Source organism: Saimiri boliviensis, chromosome 13 (genome assembly GCF_048565385.1).
Source record: "Saimiri boliviensis isolate mSaiBol1 chromosome 13, mSaiBol1.pri, whole genome shotgun sequence".
NCBI classification, from domain to species: domain Eukaryota; kingdom Metazoa; phylum Chordata; class Mammalia; order Primates; family Cebidae; genus Saimiri; species Saimiri boliviensis.
In genome coordinates this window covers 44,126,551-44,148,953 of record NC_133461.1, presented here as the reverse complement: position 1 = coordinate 44,148,953, position 22,403 = coordinate 44,126,551, and the positions used below count along the sequence as shown (strand labels likewise).

At 33.2% G+C, this 22,403-nt stretch overlaps 1 protein-coding gene across 11 annotated transcripts in view; it reads right to left on the bottom strand.

Annotated features, from left to right (window-relative positions):
* The window catches only part of NOL4 (nucleolar protein 4), a 356,765-nt gene that overhangs the window by 76,491 nt on the left and 257,871 nt on the right, over window positions 1-22,403 (bottom strand). For 6 of the 11 annotated variants that reach the window (XM_074383632.1, XM_003924745.3, XM_074383629.1 and 3 more), the window contains one exon: window positions 15,048-15,227. In XM_074383632.1, the coding sequence (XP_074239733.1) occupies window positions 15,048-15,227 (180 nt within the window). Of the gene's footprint in view, window positions 1-14,130; window positions 14,323-15,047; window positions 15,228-22,403 lie in introns of all 11 variants that reach the window. The other 5 variants (XM_003924743.4, XM_039463837.2, XM_074383627.1 and 2 more) reach the window with 1 other exon arrangement.

The following is a 22,403-nucleotide window of genomic DNA, read 5'->3' as shown; positions in this document are numbered from 1 at the left end:
TGAAAAAATTATTAACAGTATCATTAATAGGCTAGTGCTATTCTCAGAAGAGCTCTCAGGATCATCAACACGCGCAGGAGTATCCATTTATTTCAACTGAACTTATTTCAATAGAAAGAGGAAATGGAAATTGTAAAGATGAAAAATGAAAGCTAGTTAGAGGTTAAAGCTATCATTGCTAAACAGATCCATCATTCATTCCCATAGATCCATTTTCACAAGTATCTAGCCTGGGCCATGAAGCTGGAGTTTGAACAGGCTGTGGCAAAATTGCTGACTGGATTTTGCAAAAAAACCAAGGTCTTTAATTCTATTATAACATATGACATGCACAAAAAAGAAAAAAAAAAACAAAACAAAACAAAAACAAGTGACAGGGCTGAAACAGAGTTAAACAAAACCTGACAGACACTCAGACCATGTCAAACAATCTTAATATAAAATATTATGAATATTTACACTCTATAGTGTGACCCAATTGACGTGATTAAAATGCTTTTAAATATAAATAACTAAAAACTAGAAAGTCAGTCCTAAAAAATATTTTGATATATTAAAGGTTGAATTCTTTAGATGTGAGATATGTTTGCCTATATGTACATGCATGTTTTGTTTTACTTATAAAATATGAGTAATATTAATTTAATAGGTATGTGTTGAAATCCATCTTCTGTGTAGCCCACATAGAAAGTAATTAATTCTCTAACTAAACTCATAATTAACTACAAATTGTTTGCAGCTCTCAATATCATTTGTGATAATCAAAACAAAAATTAAGATTTTCATTCTTTTTTCCATAATTACAGGCAAAGTCGTCCAAATGAAAGATGAAATAATGATATAGAACAGTTTCTTAAATTAAGATAAGCAAATGATAGATAATAACAAAACAAAACCAAATGAGTTAGTAAAACAATGTGGAATTATGAAATAAATGTATCTTTTGGGAATAGAGCATATATAATATATGCCATCTTTGGGGTTTCAAAGCCTCAGTCTAAAATATGTGTGAATGCTATTTATTAGAAAACGGAACTAATCGAGACATTTTGAATTTTTTTCTAAACAAATTGAAACATACCTTTTTTTTACATGACTCATTTTAACAACTCTGGCATGTAAAATATGTCTCAGCAAATTGAACACAGGGCTTACATCTCAAATAATATTCTAGATTCAGACCACATCCTTTTAACAGACACTCACAGTTAAATTTGTATAGTGTAGACAGAGACCAGGCTCTGACCTTGGGTGAACTAGGAAGCAATTTCTGCAGCTGCCTTAGCAGATTTCCTCACTACTCCCCCTCTCAAGTATCCTCTGGAGGCAAGAAGTAGAAAAGGTATAGGGTACATCCTCCTCTGCTAACCCCATGGGACATCTCAAACGATGGCTACATAACTTTGATAATAAAGCAGTAGAATATTTGTAATGTTATTTTTGCAAAAGAGAAGAGAAGAGGTCTGTTGGTGGCAGGAAAAAATGCAATATAAGCATTTTGAGAAGGAATTAGAAAGCCAGGACTGTGCAATTAGAACAGAAAAGAGGGTCAGATGAGGCAAGCCTAAAAGAAATTGTCATAAAGATGTAAGCATAGTTTCAAAACTCATATTGCTTCTTCATCTCATTCTCTCCTTCAATAAGTATAAATAAAATATTGTCCAAAGCCAAATAAATTAGACTATAAAATCAGTCTCATTAAAAGATGATCACTGCCTGACTCAAAAATGTAATCCAAACTACATGGGAATTAGATATTCATTGATATCTTTCTTGATTAAGCTATTTTTTGAGGCAAAAGTATATAGGAAAAATGAGAATAAGAACATTACATTATCAAAAAATAAAACAAATTATTTGATTTAGCTCAAATAGGAGAGAGAGTTTATAAACTACATTATTAAATTATTTGTTTCCAGGGATGGAATTAAGAGAATCTAAATAAAATATCAACAACGTTCCTTTTCTTAATCTAATTATTGATAGCCACAAGGGATTCAGAGAGAGGTATTTTGGTTCATTACCTTGATTTTCCTCCCTTCTTTTTCAGTTATCACCATTCAAAATTAGGAATATATAAAGCTATAGAATTTTACTAAATAATTACACTGTATCAATAGGCACACAAGTAACTTAAATGCATAAAATTTTGTTTAATAGGGAGAACATAAGTAAAATATCCCTTCAATTAACATTATTTCATAGCATTTTCTTTCAAATTATTTTTAATTTTTAAAAGCAACTTTTATTACTTGACTTCTACTAAAGCAGTAACAGTTGTTATGCATAAAAATTTATGTAATTTCCTTTTCAGAAAAGATGATGGGGAGAGTTGAATCTTCCCTAGATGTGTTATATTCGTCTTCTCAAAAACTAGAGTAATGTCCTGGCTAAGTAGAACTAGATACATTTTAAGGTCATGTGATAACTTAATATGTAAAAATCAACTTCAAGATAAAGCAATCACGCATACTATCTTACTGAGTGGGAAAAAAATAGAAGCAAAGATACTTGATTCAACACTGCCCGTAGATAAATAGTATAATTTAAAAAATAGATTTGTTCTGAGTTTATTGTAGGATCGTAAGTTGACAACTCTCAGTGGTCATAGAAGTCATCTAATACAAGTTTCTTCCCTCAACTTTGAAGAAACTGAAACCTAGGTAGATCAAGTAATTGCAAAAGGACAAATGGAACTAGATCTATAACTTAGGTATCATGTCTCCTAATTTTCAACTCTTTTCCTCAATTCTGTTGTATACTTAGTACTTTTACATAATTTGTCATTAATAAAACAAAAAAATCTTTTAAAAAGCCTTATAAACAAACCATAGTTTTCAACTAAGAAATAAGCAGAACAAAGGTAGCCATTTACATGGATGTATTATAATCATCATTAACTCAAGCTCATTGGAGAAAAAGGCAGAATAAATCACAAAATCTGTATTTCAGTCTAAAAATATATTTGAAATGTATTTTTTACAGAAATATACTACATCTCAATAATGTTGAGAATAGAAATACAGTACCATCCTAAAATAATTTTTAGATAAATGTTAGTAATACCTAACTCATATTGAGTGCTTAGGACATTCAGGTATTAATATCAAAAGCTTAGATTTATTATCAAATTTAATCTCCTAAACAATCTTTGAGAAAAGCACTTATATTACTCATTTTAGGTAAAATACATCGATGTTCTGAGAGATTGTATAACTTGCTCACAATTATACAGCAATGTATGTGGAAATATCTGAATTCAGATCTAAGTCTGAGGATAAGCTGAGAGTTATGATCCCTAGTAAACTATCATTCATATTTTACAACTAAAAGGCCCCAGTGAGTTTAAATAAATCTATAATTCTTAAATACTACACATTCCTGTAAGAGAATTCAATCACAGCTAACTACACATTGCATTTAGCAAAGAATATATCAGGATCTCCCTAGCACCCTTCACTTAAAGTGGTTGATGTCCTTTAATATATTTCCTATAAGTTCTATAAATTATGAAATTTACAATCTTCATTAATAGCACAAAGACAAAAATGTAACTTATCTAAATTATGCCACAAATCCTTAACTGATACAATCGGAGTTAATGCAATTTTAATGTTAATACAGTCAGAAGTGTCAATAAATTACTATACATGAAACATAATCAAACTTAATTTCATGCCTAAAATGAGAATACAGGAGCCAGGTGGAGAAGTCTTTCTCTCCTGTGAGATAATCATGCTAAAAATCCTTTTGCTTTTAATATGAATGAGCCAATAATAAATGCCAATGCTCCCCAATACACACAGGGCTCAAGTGTGCAGTATTTGGTTATAAGATATTAAAGATGAAAGTTTAAAAAAAATCTCTATAATTTGGCTTCTATCCATTTAACAACTCAAAAGTACTAACATTAAGACAGTGAGAAGGAAATTAATCAATTTTCTCCTTATAAAAGTAATTATATACAGAGAAATTTGAAACTAGTGTTTAGTATGTGCTCTGAGAGTCATCTTCATCTGAACTCTCCTTTCCCTCATTACATTTGATAGTTGAGAGTTTATTCTAATATTACCACAGTATGGTCTTTCTAAAACATAATTAGCAGAGTGTGTTAGGGGATATAGTCACAGATTTCACCAGGAATGAATGTTGAAGATTCCCTACATTTGTAAGAGTGGGCATAAAACACAGAGCTTCCATGTAATAATTAGAGATAAGACTATTTTGATGCAAAAACCAAATGCAATGAATTCAATAGATAATTTATGAAAAACAGCACCTCCTCTGGTTGAAGATAGCTCAGCAATATATATATATATATATATATATATATATATATATATATATATATACTATTGATCTCTCTCTCAGAAGATTTAAAATAATCCAAAATGGATGTAATTATACAATCCACATGATCTATACCTGGATTGGGAATATTTATTACCTATTTATTTACCTGTATATAACATAATGGTACCTACCCATTCTAATTATCTCTTCATAATTAATTGACATTCTAACTGGGATCTGAGTTGATCTTTCTCCAGCACTGTTCTTACTGTAATAATTATCTTCGCTCAAATCAGTGGCAGTTGTGTCATTAAACAGATGGCTAAATCAACACATGGAGCTTTTGGAGTTTAAAGAGTCACATTTTAATTGGGGATTTAAGATGAAATTGCTGTTGGCACGATGTAAATGTGTCTTTTCTTATATATGCCCTTAAAACTTACCATCATACTAACCATTTCATTTTATGTGGTCTTAAAACCATAAATGAAATAACTTTAGAGTCCTCTTAACTTCAGCTGTACATTTAGGATGCCACAGAATTTTTACAATTATAAAAAAGCAAAAAGAAATTTAAGAATTTAAGGTTACGTTCATGGGTAAATGTGGTAATGCTCTCCAGACTCCACAGTTAAATTAAAGCTTACTAAAGTATTAGATAAGGTCAGTTTGGGAGCAACTGTGACATCCACCCAAGGTTGTAAGCAGAATGAGCACTTTGAAGGTAATTAAATAATTCAGTAGTCAGAGTTTACGTGGTGTGCTGAATTAAGATTATTGCTCCTAATCCTGTTACTTTATAAAATATGTATTAAGAATTCTGTAATTTGGATGGTATGTACCCACTATCTCCCCCAAGTGGCATATCTATACCTAAAGGCATGATAGTCCAGGTTATACACATAAAGTTTCATGTTCTATGGGATCCCTTCTATAAAGCAGGTGGTTTCACTCTTACATATCAGTGGAATAGAGATAGCTTGCAACTAAGTCATACTGAACTGAGTATTATTCTATAATCAGCTACTTACTATGTGACCATTTTCACAATTTAGTCTGAGCCTCAGTTATTCCGCTAGGTATTATTATTTTTATTCTTATAAATGACAAAACTGAGGTTCAGTCAGAAAATTATAAATGAGGAAAATAAGCTCCATTATTATGAAGTCATTTTTAGAAGTCCACGAAAAATGCAGAGTCATTAGCATATTTAATAAGCACTTTTAATATAACAGGAACTGTGCCATTTTTAGAGATTTGAAGATAATCTCAATAGGGTCTCTGCCATCAAAGAGTTTACTGGACAAGTTAGTATAATGCCTAGCACATAGGTTATAACTTTATAATGCACATGGAAGTGTATTATTAAAAGTGTGTTTAGTAAAGACAACATTTTTTGAGCAATTCTGAAGCTCTAATATTGTATAAACTTAAAAGATTTTTCAAAAACTTGGGATAAACTCAGCTGGCAGAAAAAAAGTGATAAATGAATACTTAAGGTTTTACTTTTTCCTAATTTCTGTGAATATTCATATGTTTTGCAGCAGAAATACTAATATATTTTTATATGTGATGTTTTTCTAGGCCCCACTATGGGTGTTGTGCAACAAACTTAACATGTACTCTATCATGTCCCCAAATTGTAAAGCTCTGAATTTGAAACCATAGATAATCCAAGATTTCAGACTACATGGTGAACGCAAACTAAAATAGTAGTCCAACTGTCCTTACTTCATTCCACATGGTTTTGATGGAAGAAATAAGGAAAGTTTCTTTCTCAATTAACCCTGGCCATCTGAGTTTGTCCGGGGCAATCATGGGAACTCAATACTTTTGTTTCCAGTGACTGATCCAAGAATGTGGACATATAATTCAAATAGGGTCAAGCAAAGTTCTTTCTTGAGAACTGAGTCCTGGAGTTGGAGGATTCCTCTTGGGTTGTGAGTTTTAAGTTTGGAGGCCTGGAACTGCTGACGCCAACATTTTCAAACAGGTTGCAAGAAGTGGTCTAAGACATAAATCAATATACAAGAGAAGCGTAATTAAGAACGAGGAGAGCAGCAAAGCCCTGACATTGGAGCCTGTGGATCCACTATATGTGAATTCTTGAACTTTATAGTTGTTTGAGAAAATTCTCTTGATTAATTTAAAAGGAGTTTGAAAGTGTGTTTTAACAGAAATAGGATATAAGCTGTTTAATCTTTGTCTAGGCTTTGATTAGAAATATTTCATTTATGAATTAATAGTCTATGTTTTGGCCTTAATTTTAGAATATTATTGGCCATTAATAATGATCTTTCACATGGGAATTAATAAGTCTTCTAGTTGAAGACTTAGAAACACAATTTAGTTAATCTCGTCTGACAATGTCTCTGATCAAGACACAAGATCAACTCAATTATCAACTGAAATAACATGCTTTCATTTATAACTACATGATCAGTTATTTTAAATATATAAAATACATTTCGTATATACACTACAAAATAGATTTTAATTCTCAAATTCGTTACATATACTTACAAGTATTGTATATTATGATATCATTTTCCTAATTATTTGTGAAAAAAAGTACATACCAATTCCATTCATATAATTAATATCACTACCTATTCCCACTAATTGCAAAATAGATTTTAATTTTGTTTAATGTATAAATTTTTGGCCTTTTGGCTAAGATAAAGTATTTTTTTAATGTTTCGAGAGGTTGAAAATAGTTAAAATCGAAAGTTATGTAACCGTTTTCTGTAGTAAAAATTACATGCTAATGATTTAAAATATATTAGGCCACATTTTCAGTTAAACTGTGTGAAACTCATATCACACAATAAAAATTTTTTTATCTCTCAACTAATTTCTACCACAAAGAAGCACATTAGTAAATATCCATCCAGTCACTCAATCTTTCATTCATCAATTTTAATTCAGTTGAATTGAACATGAATTGAGCAACTTTCTTGAGCAACTACTTGTATTATGTAAGACATTGTGGGTGATACAGAGATGAACAAGTTAAGAAGCGTAGCACTCAAGGAACGTAATTTCTTCTTAAAGAGCTAAGGCCGACATTGTGGGTGATACAGAGATGAACAAGTTAAGAAGCGTAGCACTCAAGGAACGTAATTTCTTCTTAAAGAGCTAAGGCCCATATATAGATAACAGCAATATAAGACAGGATAAAATAAAACTACAAAAGATGTACCACAAAGTACAATTTGCACACAGAAGAGAGGAAGATTTGAGGCTGCTGTTAGCTAGCAGTGAGGATTAAATAGATAAAGACCTAGTTGATTCAGTCCTTCGAGTAGTAGCTCAACAGATTGGGACAGTGCAGGTTTCCCAGAAAAGGGAACCGTGAAATTCAATTTCAGAAAAATTGCATTTTATTATTTTTCTCACATGCACCAAGTGCCACACTAGGTGTACCAGGTACTGTCCTAGGAGTTTTTACATTTATTATTTCAAGTCCTTTTGGTTTTCATCTTTAGGATAAGAGCTATCATTTCCATTCTTCTTTTCCAGGTTGAGACTAAAGCTCAGAGATAGAAAATCCACAAGTAGCAACTGGAAAAGCACAGACAAGAACCAAGGTTCACTGACTAACAAATCCGGTTGCTTTTCTTTAGACGCTCACCAATGTTACTAATTTTTTATTATTTCCTCCTGGATTCAGTTTCCTTCTTAAGATAGAGGAATTCCTCTGGAATTGGTCAGGCTGTGTGAGTAGTAGCCTCAGAAATTATCCAAAGTATTTCTTTCCTCCTCACTTTGAAAGTAGAGCTGAGCTGGGCATTGATTTGTGAATTAAAAGTAGTTTTTCTTGAAGCGTTTTTTCTTAGTACTTTGAAGAAATTGTTCATGCTTTTTTCTATTGTAGATAATCTGTTGTTTCTTTCTGGCACATTTAAGAATTTATTTGCTCTTCTGTGGTTTTATAGTAATATCCCAAGGTATGATTTTTTTAATACATACTGTTTAATACTAATCTACTTATCTGTTATTAGGATTCAGGTCCAATCAATTTTGAAAAATTCCTCATCATCATCTTTTTCAATTTGCCTCTTTATTCTAATTTCTCCTCTGGAATGCCTATTAAATCTATCTTTATCATCCTAATCTCCATCCTAATTTCTTTTTCATATTTATCTTCTCTTTTTTTCCTGTGGGTAACTTGCATACTTCTGTGTTACAGTTTACTTTCTCCTTGGCTGAATCTTATAATCTACTTAACCCATTTAGTAAGGTTTTAATTTCAATGCTTAATTAAAATGTATTCCATTTTTATTCCTAAAAGCTGTATTAGGGCATTTCTTATTTCCCTTTAGATAGAGAAAAATAGAGGACTAGCCTTTCTTGGCCCTAACTTTATATACATTTCTCAGCTTATGTGCCTGTCTGCTAGGAAACTAAAATGCATGTATCCTGAACTTGGGTGGACATTCATGCATGCAATTAAGGGCTTACAATTCTGGCTAAGATTTTCCTACTCATTTCAGGTATCTGGAAATTTCCTTTTCTTTCTTTTGAGCTTAGCTGAGTATTTTTTTAATTGCTGTATTGTATTCGGGATTTGTATGTGTTTTTGGTGGGAAGCTGGGTGGGGTGTGTGTATGTGAAAAGAACATACCCCATGGGGCTCAGGTCAACATCTTGCTAAAAGTAAAAGATACAATGATGAGTAGCTTTGAAAAATATATTGGCTATGTTCTTCACAACCTAGTTATTCTTTAATTTTAATGCATTTAGTAAAAAAATGAACAAAGGGTACCCATAATCCCTGAATCATAAAAATATTAGTGGACCAAGAGACACCGCATTGAAAGGAGCAGCAGTCTCATAAGATGAACTAAGGTGTGAAAGAAAATAATTTGAACATATTAGAAGGAAAGGTAGAAAGATACCACATTATTTGCTAAACATTATACATACACGATCCTGTATAACACCCCAACAGCCCCATCGTTTAGAAGAGACTCAGAAACAATGCACTGGTACAGGAATTGAACTAAGCAAGGAATTGAAGCTAGGTCTCTCAGTTTCAAAAGGTCATATGCTAAAACATTATAGTAAGAAATTTGGAATTTGTTCTGAGATGACAGAGTTTCATGCTATCAAAGCCAGAATTGAAGAAGACTACTCTAGGGACAAAAGCAGATTTATCATAAAGTCAATAAAGCAAGGCATAGGACACCTCAATTGGATGGGCCTCTTGAGTGCTGGAGTTCTTGGATGTTACAAGCATTCCAGGAAGGAAGGGAAAGTCATTTTAAAATCCAGAAGGATTTATATGTAAGTGCATCTGAAAATTGTCTAATGATGTTAGATGTTAGAAGAAGTGTTTTAATCTTCCAGACTTCAGTGGTTTCTACATTTTTTGTAGTATATTTTAAAACTGCAAATACACATTCATTTTTCTACCTAATTTTTTTCTTATAATTGTATAGTACTTTTCTTTTCAAAAAGATCGTAAGTCATATAGTCTTCAGCTTTTGCAAATCTTATTTCTGCCTCTGCCTAGACATAGTGTGTGTGAAGACTGTAAGATGAAAGTAGGGAGTTGAGTTAGAAGGATTAAGCAAAAGTATAGGTATGAGGTATGAAAGACTAGAACTAAAATAATAGCACATAAAATCAGAAATTATAAGATTTACTCAGGAAACAGAGTAAAGAAAGAATAAGCAGAATTTAGTGAGTGGTAAAATACAAAACACAAAAACAGTAAAATCTCATTCTACGTTTTTGAGCAATGATGTAAGTGACAAGATGGTGTTATTAACAGTAGGCAAGTCAAGAGGAACTTACTGGTGGCTTGAAAAATGAGGTGGAATATCAGTGGAGAAAATAGGTGCTGGAGAATATAAAGAATTCAGTGTGACATAATTATCATTGCTCTAATGTCTGGCTGACATTCGAAATGAAATACAAAAGATTTGTAGATTTCTGGTATTGTACTTAGAGAATAGAATACTGTGCACATGGGCAGACATTTGCAAATGTGGTTAGGGTAATATACAGTACGTGGCTAAACACAGAACTGTATGAACTGCCCAAAAGCAGGTAAGAGTAAATGAGGAGGAATAGAAACAAGTCTCAAAAAAATTAGTTTGTTTTAGTTGAGTATACAAACTTTGAGTTTTGTGCAAAGGCGGTCATATGATTGTTTGTTTGTTTGGTTTTGTTGAGACAGAGTTTGGCTCTGTCACCCAGGCTGGAGTGCAATAGCACCATCTGGGCTCACTACAACCTCTGTCTCCTGAGTTCAAGCAATTCTCCTGCCTCAACCTCCTGAATACCTGGGACGACAGGTGCATGCCACCACATTCAGCAAATTTTTTTTTTTTTTTTTTTTTTTTTTTTTAGTAGAGATGAGGTTTCAGAGTGTTAGCCAGGGTGGTCTCAATCTCCTGACCTTGTGATCTGCCTGTAATCTCCCACAGTGCTGGGATTACAGATGTGAGCCACCATGCCCAGCCTGTGATCTTTATAAGAACTAATTCAGTAGAGTCATCCTTTGGTATCTGTGTGGGATTGGTTCTAGGACTTCTGAGGATGCTTAAGTCCCTTAAATAAAGTGGCATAATATTTGCCTATTACCTAGGCACATTGTCTCATATACTTCAAGTCATCTCTAGCTTGCTTATAAATCTTAATATAATGTAAATGACATATAAATAGCTGCTATACTGTGTTGTCTAGGGAATAATGACAAGAAAAGAATGTCTATACACGTTGAATACAGGCACAACCCTCTTTTTTTCCCCTTATATTTTCAATCAGTCGATTGAATTCACAGACACAGACCTTGCAGATCTGTAGGCTGACTACATAGTGATGAGAACCACAGTCTGAATAATCTGAATGTGAAGGACTACTGAAGAATTTGGTGGTAATAGTATAATCTGTGAGTATAAAATGCTCTTCCAAGAAACCTGACAAAGAAAGATGAACTTAGATTGTGGAAGAGTAAGATATGTATTTATATAGATAGATAGATAGATAGGTATTTGAAAACTTTTTTTTTAAGAAAAAAAGAGATTATATGTTTCTCTCAGAGAAAAGGGAAAACTGAACATATAAAAGAGTATGGATGGTTGATGAAGCAATGTTCTGAAGAAGATAGAATTATATGGGGGCAGAGATGCGAGATTTATTTATCCAGGGCAAATAAGAACAAGACCTTTCCTCTGTAAAGTCACAAGAGAATGCTTGAGAACATTTAGAAAATTTTGAAAATTTTAATATTGCTAGTGCAGGCTCTTGGAATGATGATTAAGACCAAGGTATATTCATGCTAATAAAGACTGAAGTAAAATAGGCATCCAGATCCCTGAAGTGGAAAGGTAAAAGAATTGTGAAATCAGCTAGGAAGTCAATATTATTAAGGAGGATACCAGAGGCTGCAATTAAAAATAAAGATTATAAATAAAGATCTTAGATGCTGTGAATATAACCTGGGGGATGGTAAATGACAAATACAAGAAAGAGGGCAAGAGTTAGTTTAAATAGCAAGTGGAAAATTCAAATAAAATGTGTTTGTTAATTAGCATCAATTAAGTTAATTGGTGGACAGAGAGAAATGCATAGCTGTACTCATATTGTGTGAAGAATATTCATAGCTACACAGGTATTATAAAGTGTTTATCAATATCTTATACAAAAGGCTAGGTATAGTTTTGATATAATTTTTAGTTTAAAGAATCACTTAATTCATTTTTATAAAAACTCTATTTGTTAAGAAATAACAAGTGTCACTGTATTTCTCCAATGGTGAAGATATCAGGGAAACTATGTATTGAAAATAAAGTCTGATCCGTCCACTATGAGCTGTGTTAGACAAATAGAAGCAAATGATCAAAAAGTTAAATCCTCTAAAAAATATATATTATTTCCTAAACATGAAAGGTTTGCTTTCTGGTGCTTTCATAATTAGATTATTTACTTATTTGCATCTAAATTTATATCTCCTTTTTTCCATTAAAAAATATCAAATCCACCAAGGAAAGTTGTCTCCACCAAGATAAATTAAACAGAAAGACTTGGAGAGAGTTTGGCTCTGAACTCCCTGGTAGTAAGGCACAAAAGTGAACATATTAAGGCTCATAGTTCTGGTGTTGAGAACACGTGAAAGCATTCCACTTCCTCAGGGAAAAGAATTATTTTTCTTGCTTTACATTCTAGAAGAAACTTCTGAAATTAGGTTTTTTGTCATGGACATTTAGCAGCCTAGTACAATGACCTTGACAATACAAAAACTAGCATGAGATTTATTTCTACAAACAAAAAAAGTTGATTGCATAATATTCAAAGTAACTAACTTTTTAAAAACGTAATTTTTCAAGAGATTGAGATCATTAAACTTAAATATCTAGGCTATTTGGTTTAACTTGGTACAGTGGCAAAACTTAGGATATAAGAGGATTCATGGACTAAAAGTCTCTTAGTTTATATCTTCCCCAAATATTTTCATTTGACTTTTACAAAAATACATGTAGGCAGCATGGTGAAAGTCTCATAATGCAAATTCAGGAAACAAAAAAGAAATCGTATCACCTACTGTAGATGATACTCAATAGAGGCCAATCCTATCTTGTTCATAACACTGTGTTTTCTATGGCCTTTTCTGTTACTATGAATTTAAGATCAGGACACCTCGGAGAGAGGCTTTCTTTTCTGGAACAATAAATATTCTTCAGAGAATTTGCTGAACTTGAGCATCAAAGCCAATAGACTTAACAAGAACTTGATATATTTGTCTACAGATTAATAGTTATGTAACTCATTAGGTTAGATAAATCTAAAGAAAATGAATATAGTATTTATTGATCAAACATTAGATTTTATTAGATTTATTTTTCATAAAGCATGGCCTTTTATATCCAGTTGTGGAGATTTTATGATCTGAGATAATTGGTACAGACATATTCTGAAACCTCTCTTGTGTACACCAGCTCCTACCCAATTACACCTAATTAGATTCACAGATCACAAACATTAACCGCCTAGGCTTTTATGCAGCCTTCTCAGATAAGAAGAGAAAAAAAAAATGGTTTCACAAAATTTTGAAACTGTTCATATACATAAAAAATAAACAAATGGGCAAGGCATACATTGTAAATGTGTGCATTATTTCCAGACGTAACAATTAGAGCAAAGTGAAATAGAATAAAGTTTAAGAATCATTGATTTCTAATCTCCACCCTATAAAATAATCTAATGTCAACATAATCTCATCTGTCTATAAAGTCCACCTGAATATGAAAGCTCATGGTACCATCCACCAGCACACAAACATATCCAGTACAACAAATCCTTATATTTCTTTCACCTGAGCATTTTCATTCTCTGATCTTTAGTTTCAAGGCCTGCTATTTGTTAACCAGTGATATAAAAACAATATCCCTTAGATGGATCCATTTCCTTTTGTTTTAGAGAATGCCATTCTCAGGTGCCATCTCAAGCAGTGACTGGTGCTTCAGTTCACGACTTAAATAACCTCATGCCCACTTTAGTAGCGACAGAAAGAAAACAAATATGAACGAGATACTGGTTCTCACTGGTATTTACTCATATCACCCTTATTTTCTGTGGCATGGTACCACATGGTTCTGTGAGCACTGAACTCACAAGATGTTCCTTATTAAATAAACAAAGGGAATAAATACTTCAGGAAGATGAAAAGGAGAAGGGGAAAAAAACAAACGAGCAAACAAAAACCCCTTTGACCTGACATTATGGAAAAAAATAAAAAAAAGACACTAAGATGGAAAAAAAATAGTGTCATGGTTTACATGTGGGATTTTGATGGAGTCTAGGGCTGTGTTTTAATTCAAAACTCACCATCTCAAAACCACTTCTTTTCATCCGCCTGCAGGACTTGAGGTAAGTACGTATACGTTTTCTGGCACGCTCTTGATACTCAGGGAATTGTCGCCTGCATGAGTCAATGATAGCCTGGATCTTTTCTTTGGGCTGCTTAGAGATTGGGACCATTCGGTCCAAGTTTTCATCTACAAACAGCCTGACAAACATCTGTTGGCAAGAGGGAGACAGAGGAGAAGGGTTTGGAGGGCTGCTCTCTTCTGTTCCTAGCTTCCTGTCTTGATTACCGATAGGAAAATACTGTTTTCTGGTTTATGCACTGGAGAACTTTGCAATGGAAAGCCAGAAATTTTAAGCAAACACTCTTTAAAGACTTTCTAAATGGTTGGATTAAAAAATAGAGAGAAAGAGAGAGAAAGGCAAGACAGACAGACAAACATACAGAAAAGAATAGACTATTGTGTAGAAAAAAATCAGGAAATAACAGTAGACTGTGACAATTGAGCACCCCATTACATTCTCTATTAATGATGAATACGACTGTTACATTGCTATACTGCACAGTGGACTAATCTCTGAAATCAAACAATTGACTCTTTTGTCATGCATAATTAGATAAGCTAGGAAAGCAAAAGAAATAACAGATGACGGGCGTACTCTTCCGAGGACTAAGCTGAGGCCCCCTCCATCCACTAGGTAAACATGCATACTCACACAACACAACTCCAGTTTTCAGCTCACATTTGGCTTTAAAATTCTAAACAAAACACAGCAATTCTGGTGTCTGGTTGGCAAAGAGTGTTTCATGTACTTTTTAAATCCTTCTGTAAATTAAACAAACATGTCTCTAAAATATCCACATTTACCAACAAGCAACAACATGAAAGTGAAGTGGCAAAAATTAAACCACACTTGGAGCGTGTGTCAGGACTCACATTAAAAGCTTTCAGCCGCTCGGCTTCCACGCCATCTGTCTCATTAACTTTCTCCGAATCGTCATGGTCCTCGTGGTCATCTTCATCCTCGTCCCCCCTGTTTAGCGAGAGGTCCTCAGCGCCTCGGTCTACACTCTCGTTTTTTCCAGAGTCATAGCTGGAGTAACTATGTGCAGGAGACTGAAAGAAGAAGGTGAAATACCTGCTTTTAAATTCATTGCACAAGCTTATAAATTTTATGTTTCATCTTTAATTTCAACTGTTTCTCAAAAACACTGTTTATGAGTTGCTAACCCTAGAGCAGTGGTGATTTTAGTTTAAATCAAAATTAATTCAAATGAACTTAAAAATTCATTTCCTTGGTCACATCACACTAGTCACATTGCAAGTGCTGGTTAGCTGCATGGAATGTTTCCATCACTGCAGAAAGTTTTATTGAACTTAGCTGTTCAAGTGCAATTACTGTTTCCTCTCAGTATTCATATTCCAAATAAAAAAACAATGTGTAATCGATTTTGTAAGAGAATCAGTAAGTCACATATTCATAGAACTTAATATGACCTCTTGGTTAGTATTAGTATTATACTTTATATAATGTTATATTATATTATATCAATATCATACTAACTTGATTAGTATTATTTAAACAGGTATGGAAATTGAGGGACGGATATGTTTAATTAACTTGCCTAGCAAGAGCTATACAAAATGTTATTGAGATTAGGACTATTAGTTATTAGTTAACATGCTTTAAAATAAATGTATAAATTGTCTATGAGTCTTAAGAGGACATCTGATTTTGGTTTAGAAAATGGGAACCAGGTTTCTTGCTAATCATCTGCTAAGTTTAATGTTTCTGGATTCTAACACCATTCAAAAGACACAAAAAATTCAAAGCAAGAACAATTAAATAATAATGATGCATATTTCCATGTAAAAATCATGAAACATCTGAAAAATTGAAAATGTTTAACAGTTCATTTTCACATGTAAACAGCTGATAGCCTTCAACAAATTTAAAGCAAGAACAATTAAATAATAATGATGCATATTTCCAGGTAAAAATCATGAAATAGCTGAAAAATTGAAAATGTTTAACAGTTCACTTTCACATGTAAACAGCTGATAGCCTTCTTAGAGCCTCAGTTATCAGTACACAATGCATAAGTATATCTATATGTTAATGGGCTGTTTAAACCAACTGGCTTTGATTACTTTCCTTTTTGGGATTACACCTATTCCAAATATTTTCTCTTAGGACCCTCTAGGATAATTCCAGAGTAAGTTTGGAATTATCCTGAGTAATAGATAATTTTAGAGTAAGTTTGGAAGAGTGACCTGGAAACAAAGAAAATCCAGGTATATGGTGTGATAAGGAGCTTGATTCAGCCATGTACATCATAACAATAAACTATTTTATGTAATCTCTCTGAGACCATAACATTAGCCAATCTTAGCATATTCTAGGTACTTTTGATAAGATACTAAACTAAGATGTAGTCAAATTTAAAAAGGAGTATTCTCTATTTTTATTTCATGATATAAAACATATTTTCTGAGACATCAAATACCATAAAGCAAATAATGAAGCAAGTAAGTGAGAGGTAAACAGAATTAGCACTTAGAACAACTGCATACCTAGACAATTGGTTCCCTTAAGCTTCATAGCAACCAGCTGAAAGAGGATTATCCTCCAGATTCTACAGATAAGAAAACAGCTTCAGAAAGTCTAAACAATCTCTTCTTATTTGAAGAATGAGGTTATATAAAAAGTATGTGAACCTAGGTCTGCCTAAGAGCTAATAGTGATCAAATAAGGTTTTCTCTTCAATATGAAGTTTTTCTTTTTAAGTGTGTATGTGTGTTTGTGTGTATATAATTGAAAGAACATAAAATATTTATTGGTTTGTGTACATGTTAATATTTAAACAAAATATTTTATAAGTGATTTCCCCTAAAACTGTTACTCCCCTAAATAAACTGGATACATTATTTACATTTTCTTATAGAACAGTAAATTTGCTATACAATTTCTTTACATAATAGAATCTATTTAAATAATTTATTAGTGCTTCACCCACAGTTTTACTTATTTGTTTCACTGGATAAAGTAAAACAAAGATAAACTATTATAATCAAATGCAGATAATTATATTTTCTTAAATATAAAACATCTATTAGAAGGAAATAGTGACAAGCTCTCTTGTTTTTCAACTTGAGACCAAACATACTCTGGAATAAATATATTTTAGGAAAAATATATATTTAAGAGAATAAACTCTTAATAAACAGCAATAACATACAACTTTTAAGACCAACATGGTTAACAGTAATTTCTTTTTTTTTTTAAATTAATTAATTAATTAATTAATTTATTTTTTTTTTGAGACGGAGTTTCACTCTTGTTACCCAGGCTGGAGTGCAATGGCACGATCTCAGCGCACTGCAACCTCCGCCTCCTGGGTTCAGGCAATTCTCCTGCCTCAGCCTCCTGAGTAGCTGGGATTACAGGCACGTGCCACCATGCCCAGCTAATTTTTTGTATGTTTAGTAGAGACGGGGTTTCACCATGTTGACCAGGATGGTCTCGATCTCTTGACCTCGTGATCCACCCGCCTCAGCCTCCCAAAGTGCTGGGATTACAGGCTTGAGCCACCGCGCCCGGCTGGTTAACAGTAATTTCTAAAAACTCCTGCTCCAACTCCAAATGTCTATCTCAAAGTCAATCATTTCTTCCCTCAGCAAATCTTTATATTGAGTATCACTACATTTTGTTTTGTGCCAAGATACTCTGCCACAGAGCAATAGTCATTCAATAAATTATTTATGGGCACCTATTATGCATCAGGCAATATTCTAAGCCTTTTAAATACATAACTCATTTACAACAAAATGGTTAAGTGACTCCCAATTCACATAGCTAGCAAGTGAAAAAGGATCTGAATCCTTTGGCTCTGAGTTTATCATCTTCACACTATTCTATGCTGTCTATAGGATGACTACTTAAGAGGCTATTATTATAATATCAGTAGAAATCAATTCCTAAGGAACTGTATTTCTTGACACAAACTTTTAAAATAGAAGTACCTCTGTGACAAGAAATATTAAACCCATTTCACTATTTAACATCTGACTATGAATTTCTCTGAGCCAATCTAATAGAATATATGTATTTTACATGGGCTGGAGCCTATTTAATAATGTTTTGTATTCATTAAGTGTCTTAAAATTTACATGGAGCTTTAACTTCCATGTAACGACTTCACAGAAGAACTAGTATTAATATGTAAATATCTCTATATTATAAATGATTTCAAATATATACATAATAATTATAATAAATTATATTAATATAGTTAATTGTTAGTTTTATGTGTCAACTTGACTGGATTGACATGGTGTTCAGATATTTGGCTACCCATTATTTTCAGGTGTATCTGTGAGGATATTTCTGGATGAGATTGACATTTGAGGTGGTAGAATCATTAAAACAGATTGTTCTTCACAGTATGCATTAAGGGGGGTGAGGGGGAGGGCATAAGGGCATAATCCAGTACCTTGAGGGCTTAAATAGAACAGAAAGCAGAGGAAATAAAAATTTGCCCATTCTGCCTGACTGCTGAGCTGAGAGACTTACTGAGAATTCTGAGTCCCCTGGTTCTTAGGCCTTTAAACTTGAACTGAACCCTACCACTGGGTTTCCTGGATATTCAGCTTGCAGATAGCAGATCCATGGCACTTCTCAGCCTTCATAATCTCATGAGCCAATACTTTGTTCTACATATTATAGATCTTATTGATTCTGTTTCTCTGGAGAACGCTGACTGGTAATATGTTTTTCACATTATAAATAACCTCATTAAGGTTCAGTTAACTTGGTGGGCTAACCTCAGACACTGAGAAAAGTGGTAGAGAAGTTAACTAGAGGCCATCCATTCATCACTGAGCTGATAAAACTATATAGGATTTCAGCATTGGGGGAGCATGGGAGTTAGCAAAAAAAATTAGAAGCTGAGTTTCATAATCTCAGTGGATTACAAAAGCTGAAGGAGAAAGACAAATGTGTAAAGAAAGATGAATGCAAATCCAGACAATTTTCATTAACTTCTATAATTGTGTCCAAGACCAAACATGGGGCTTGTTACAGTATCTCCTACTTGTTCATTGGCCCAGCACCTTTTTCTTTGAGAAAAAGACTCCTTGCTCTACCAGCTGAAATTGCCAATCCTTTGGGTACCAACCTTCTGTATGCTAGGCATGCATCTTTGCCTCTAAGTGAAGACGGCTGGCCTGAGTCTAAAATCAAGCTGAATCCAGCAGAGCTAAGGAGCACAGAGTTGTGATAGCATCATTTGTGCATCTAGATCTCACTATTACTGAAATTAAGCCCTGGAGTCTTAAGTTATATAACACCATACATCCTCTACCCACCCACCAACATGCTTCTAAATTTTGCTTAAATTTGAGTTTCAGTCACCTGAGATTGAATCTGGAATGGCACAGCAACCAATCATCAGAGGCTAGATTAACAATATAGATATCACACATGACATTCAGATATATAGATCACCCCAGCCAAATGAATAATATGCTCTTTGTAACAAAGTAAAATGATAACGAATGACTTTTATGAAGGGAAATTTTAAATTGACAGTGTTCAAAACTGCCTCCATATCAATGATAAGATATGTGTAGCATGCTTTAAGGATCATACTAACATATTATAACTATGTAATCAGTGGAGGGATAATAATACTAGAACAGATTTCTGACATTAACAGTAAAGTTAAATTTTAAAAACCAGCAAAATTTCTTTGCAATTCACATCATTAACAAGGTGGAATTACCGAATAAAATATATTAAGGAAAATATTCCACAGGTTTGAAAAGTCTGTCTTAAATCTAAAAGGTAATAAGCATAATATATTTTTGAATGGCAATGTGAAATATTTAAAAATGTTACAATGCACTTATTTGAATGCAAATATTCTGGGCTAATTCATTCACTGCAGCTGTTTGATGGACACAGAACCACTTGAAACAATGAAAAATGTATAGCCCTATTTACTCAAGTTTTAAAGAAAGTGCAACCTTGCAGATCTGAAAATATTTATGATCTAAATCTCAAGGATGATTGATGTTATTTTCCTCTACAAAACAAACTGAAATTTTTATAACTGAATTCTGTTTTTTAGCTTAATTATCATTTCTTGCTTTTCTTCCCATTTAGGGCCTATCTTTTAAGATCGGATTAAGTTAAATTTCTACAAATTTTCCAGCTTCTTTCTCAGTCTACTTCAATCATTCCCTAAATTGTGACGTCAAGTTACTTAATTTGACACAGATTTAAACACTATCATAGCTCTCTACTTTTCAAATTAATTTGCATTTTTCTTCAAACTAGTCTGAGATAAAAACCAACACATACTCCTTACAGAATCCAATACATGAGCTTTACAGATCAGAATTCAAGACTGCCCATAATTTCTCTTTTTTCTATAAAATTATTTGGTTTTTATAAATGGGGGAATGTGGGTATTGGAATGGTATCACAGGCTCAGGGAATACAAATTACTATAAGTCTCCAAATAACACACATAAAATACGGCAGCCATTTGCCTCATAAGCCTGCCTTGCCTTAATAAGAACTCTGGATGACCATAGCCTAGGAAACTTTCATTGCAGGTGCAGTTGTTTTCTTATTTCAAATATAAATCTAAAAAAAAAACCTAACCCAGAACTAAAAAAGGATACAAAATTATTAAAGAACCACAATTTAGGTCCTATAGAAGATGGATACATTCTTATCCTCAAAACACAGTTATTGGCTTATGGGGATAAGGGTAGATTTTTGCCTTAGCTATATACTCTGCTTATTCTTCCCATGATAAAGTGTGGATTTCCTTAGCGAAGAGCCTTCTGAGAATACATTTGCACTTTCCTTTTCTCAAATTTCCCCCAGCTCAATAAAACTGGCAGCTTTAGACCCTGAAAAATTCCCACTTGTAGGAAACTTAATCTGTTTGCTTACTCTGTAGTCAGAGCCTAGGATGGCTCAGCAACAAACACAGTACTCGGTGTTAGACATAGCTGGGGTTGGGAGCTGTGTCTGATATTTGAAGCCAATGGAAAAAAAGGGGAACCTATATTTCCTCATTATATCCTAAATGAGGGAAGAACACATGAATTCAGTACCAGGCATCCATGCTTTGCATATCTTTGTCTCAGTGCTGACTGTAAGGTATTGTGCAAATGAGTTTATATGTTCATATTCCATATAGACTGAGAGTTACGTGAGGGGAGGTCCACATAGGCACCATGTCTCTTCTTCCATTTTTATAACTTGCACTATAAACACACAGTAGAAACAAAGTAAATGTTTTCTGAATGAGTGACTGCTTACACTTTGGAGTTACACAGAAGATGATTTAATTGTTTAAAGTGCAATGTTAAAAACTATCTTAGATTTACTTTAAAAAATATCACTTATTCTCAGCGAGTTTACTAGCAATGTCACTATCATTACAAGTGTAGCACTGTGTGCCTTCTGATATGATATGAAATGAAGCACATGGCACTACTTAAGAAGCAAACTCACCAACAAGAAAGAAAGGAAGGATGGAAAGAAAAAGAAAGAAAGAAAGAAAGTAAGAAAAGAAGAAGAGGAAGAAGAAGAAGAAGAAGAAGAAGAAGAAGAAGAAGAAGAAGAAGAAGAAGAAGAAGAAGAAGAAGAAGGAGAAGAAGAAGAAGAAGGAGAAAGAAAGAAAGAAAGAAAGAAAGAAAAGAAAAGAAAGAAAGAAAGAAAGAAAGAAAGAAAGAAAGAAAGAAAGAAAGAAGGAATTTGAACCCAAACTTCAATCTGGAAACAGTGGTTCTCAAAATGTGCTGGTTGCACTAGCAGGATCAGCATCTCCTGGAAACCTCCTAGAAATGCAAAGGCTCGGCTCCCACCCCAGACCAACTGAATCAGACACTTTGGATGTAGGCCCAGCAATCTGTGTTTGAACATGACCTCCATGAGATTCTTAGGTACACTCAAGCCTGAAAAACCACTTGTCTGGAGCTAAATTCCATTTGTAGGAAATATGGCAGTTAGAGAATTTAAATGACACCAAAGAAAGCACACAGGCAATTCCAAAATATGAAACATTGGGCAGGGCAATTGACCTTAGTCCTGCAACAATTAATTGATACAGAAAAAAGATATATTAAAGGAGATTTAACAGATAAAATAAAACAAAATGTGTAACCCTTGCCTGTATTACGCTGTATCTCAAATAAACCCAAAGCAAGAGAGACATTGTTTTGAAAAAGTGAAAATATTCTATTATAGATGAGGATAACAGATAATAACAT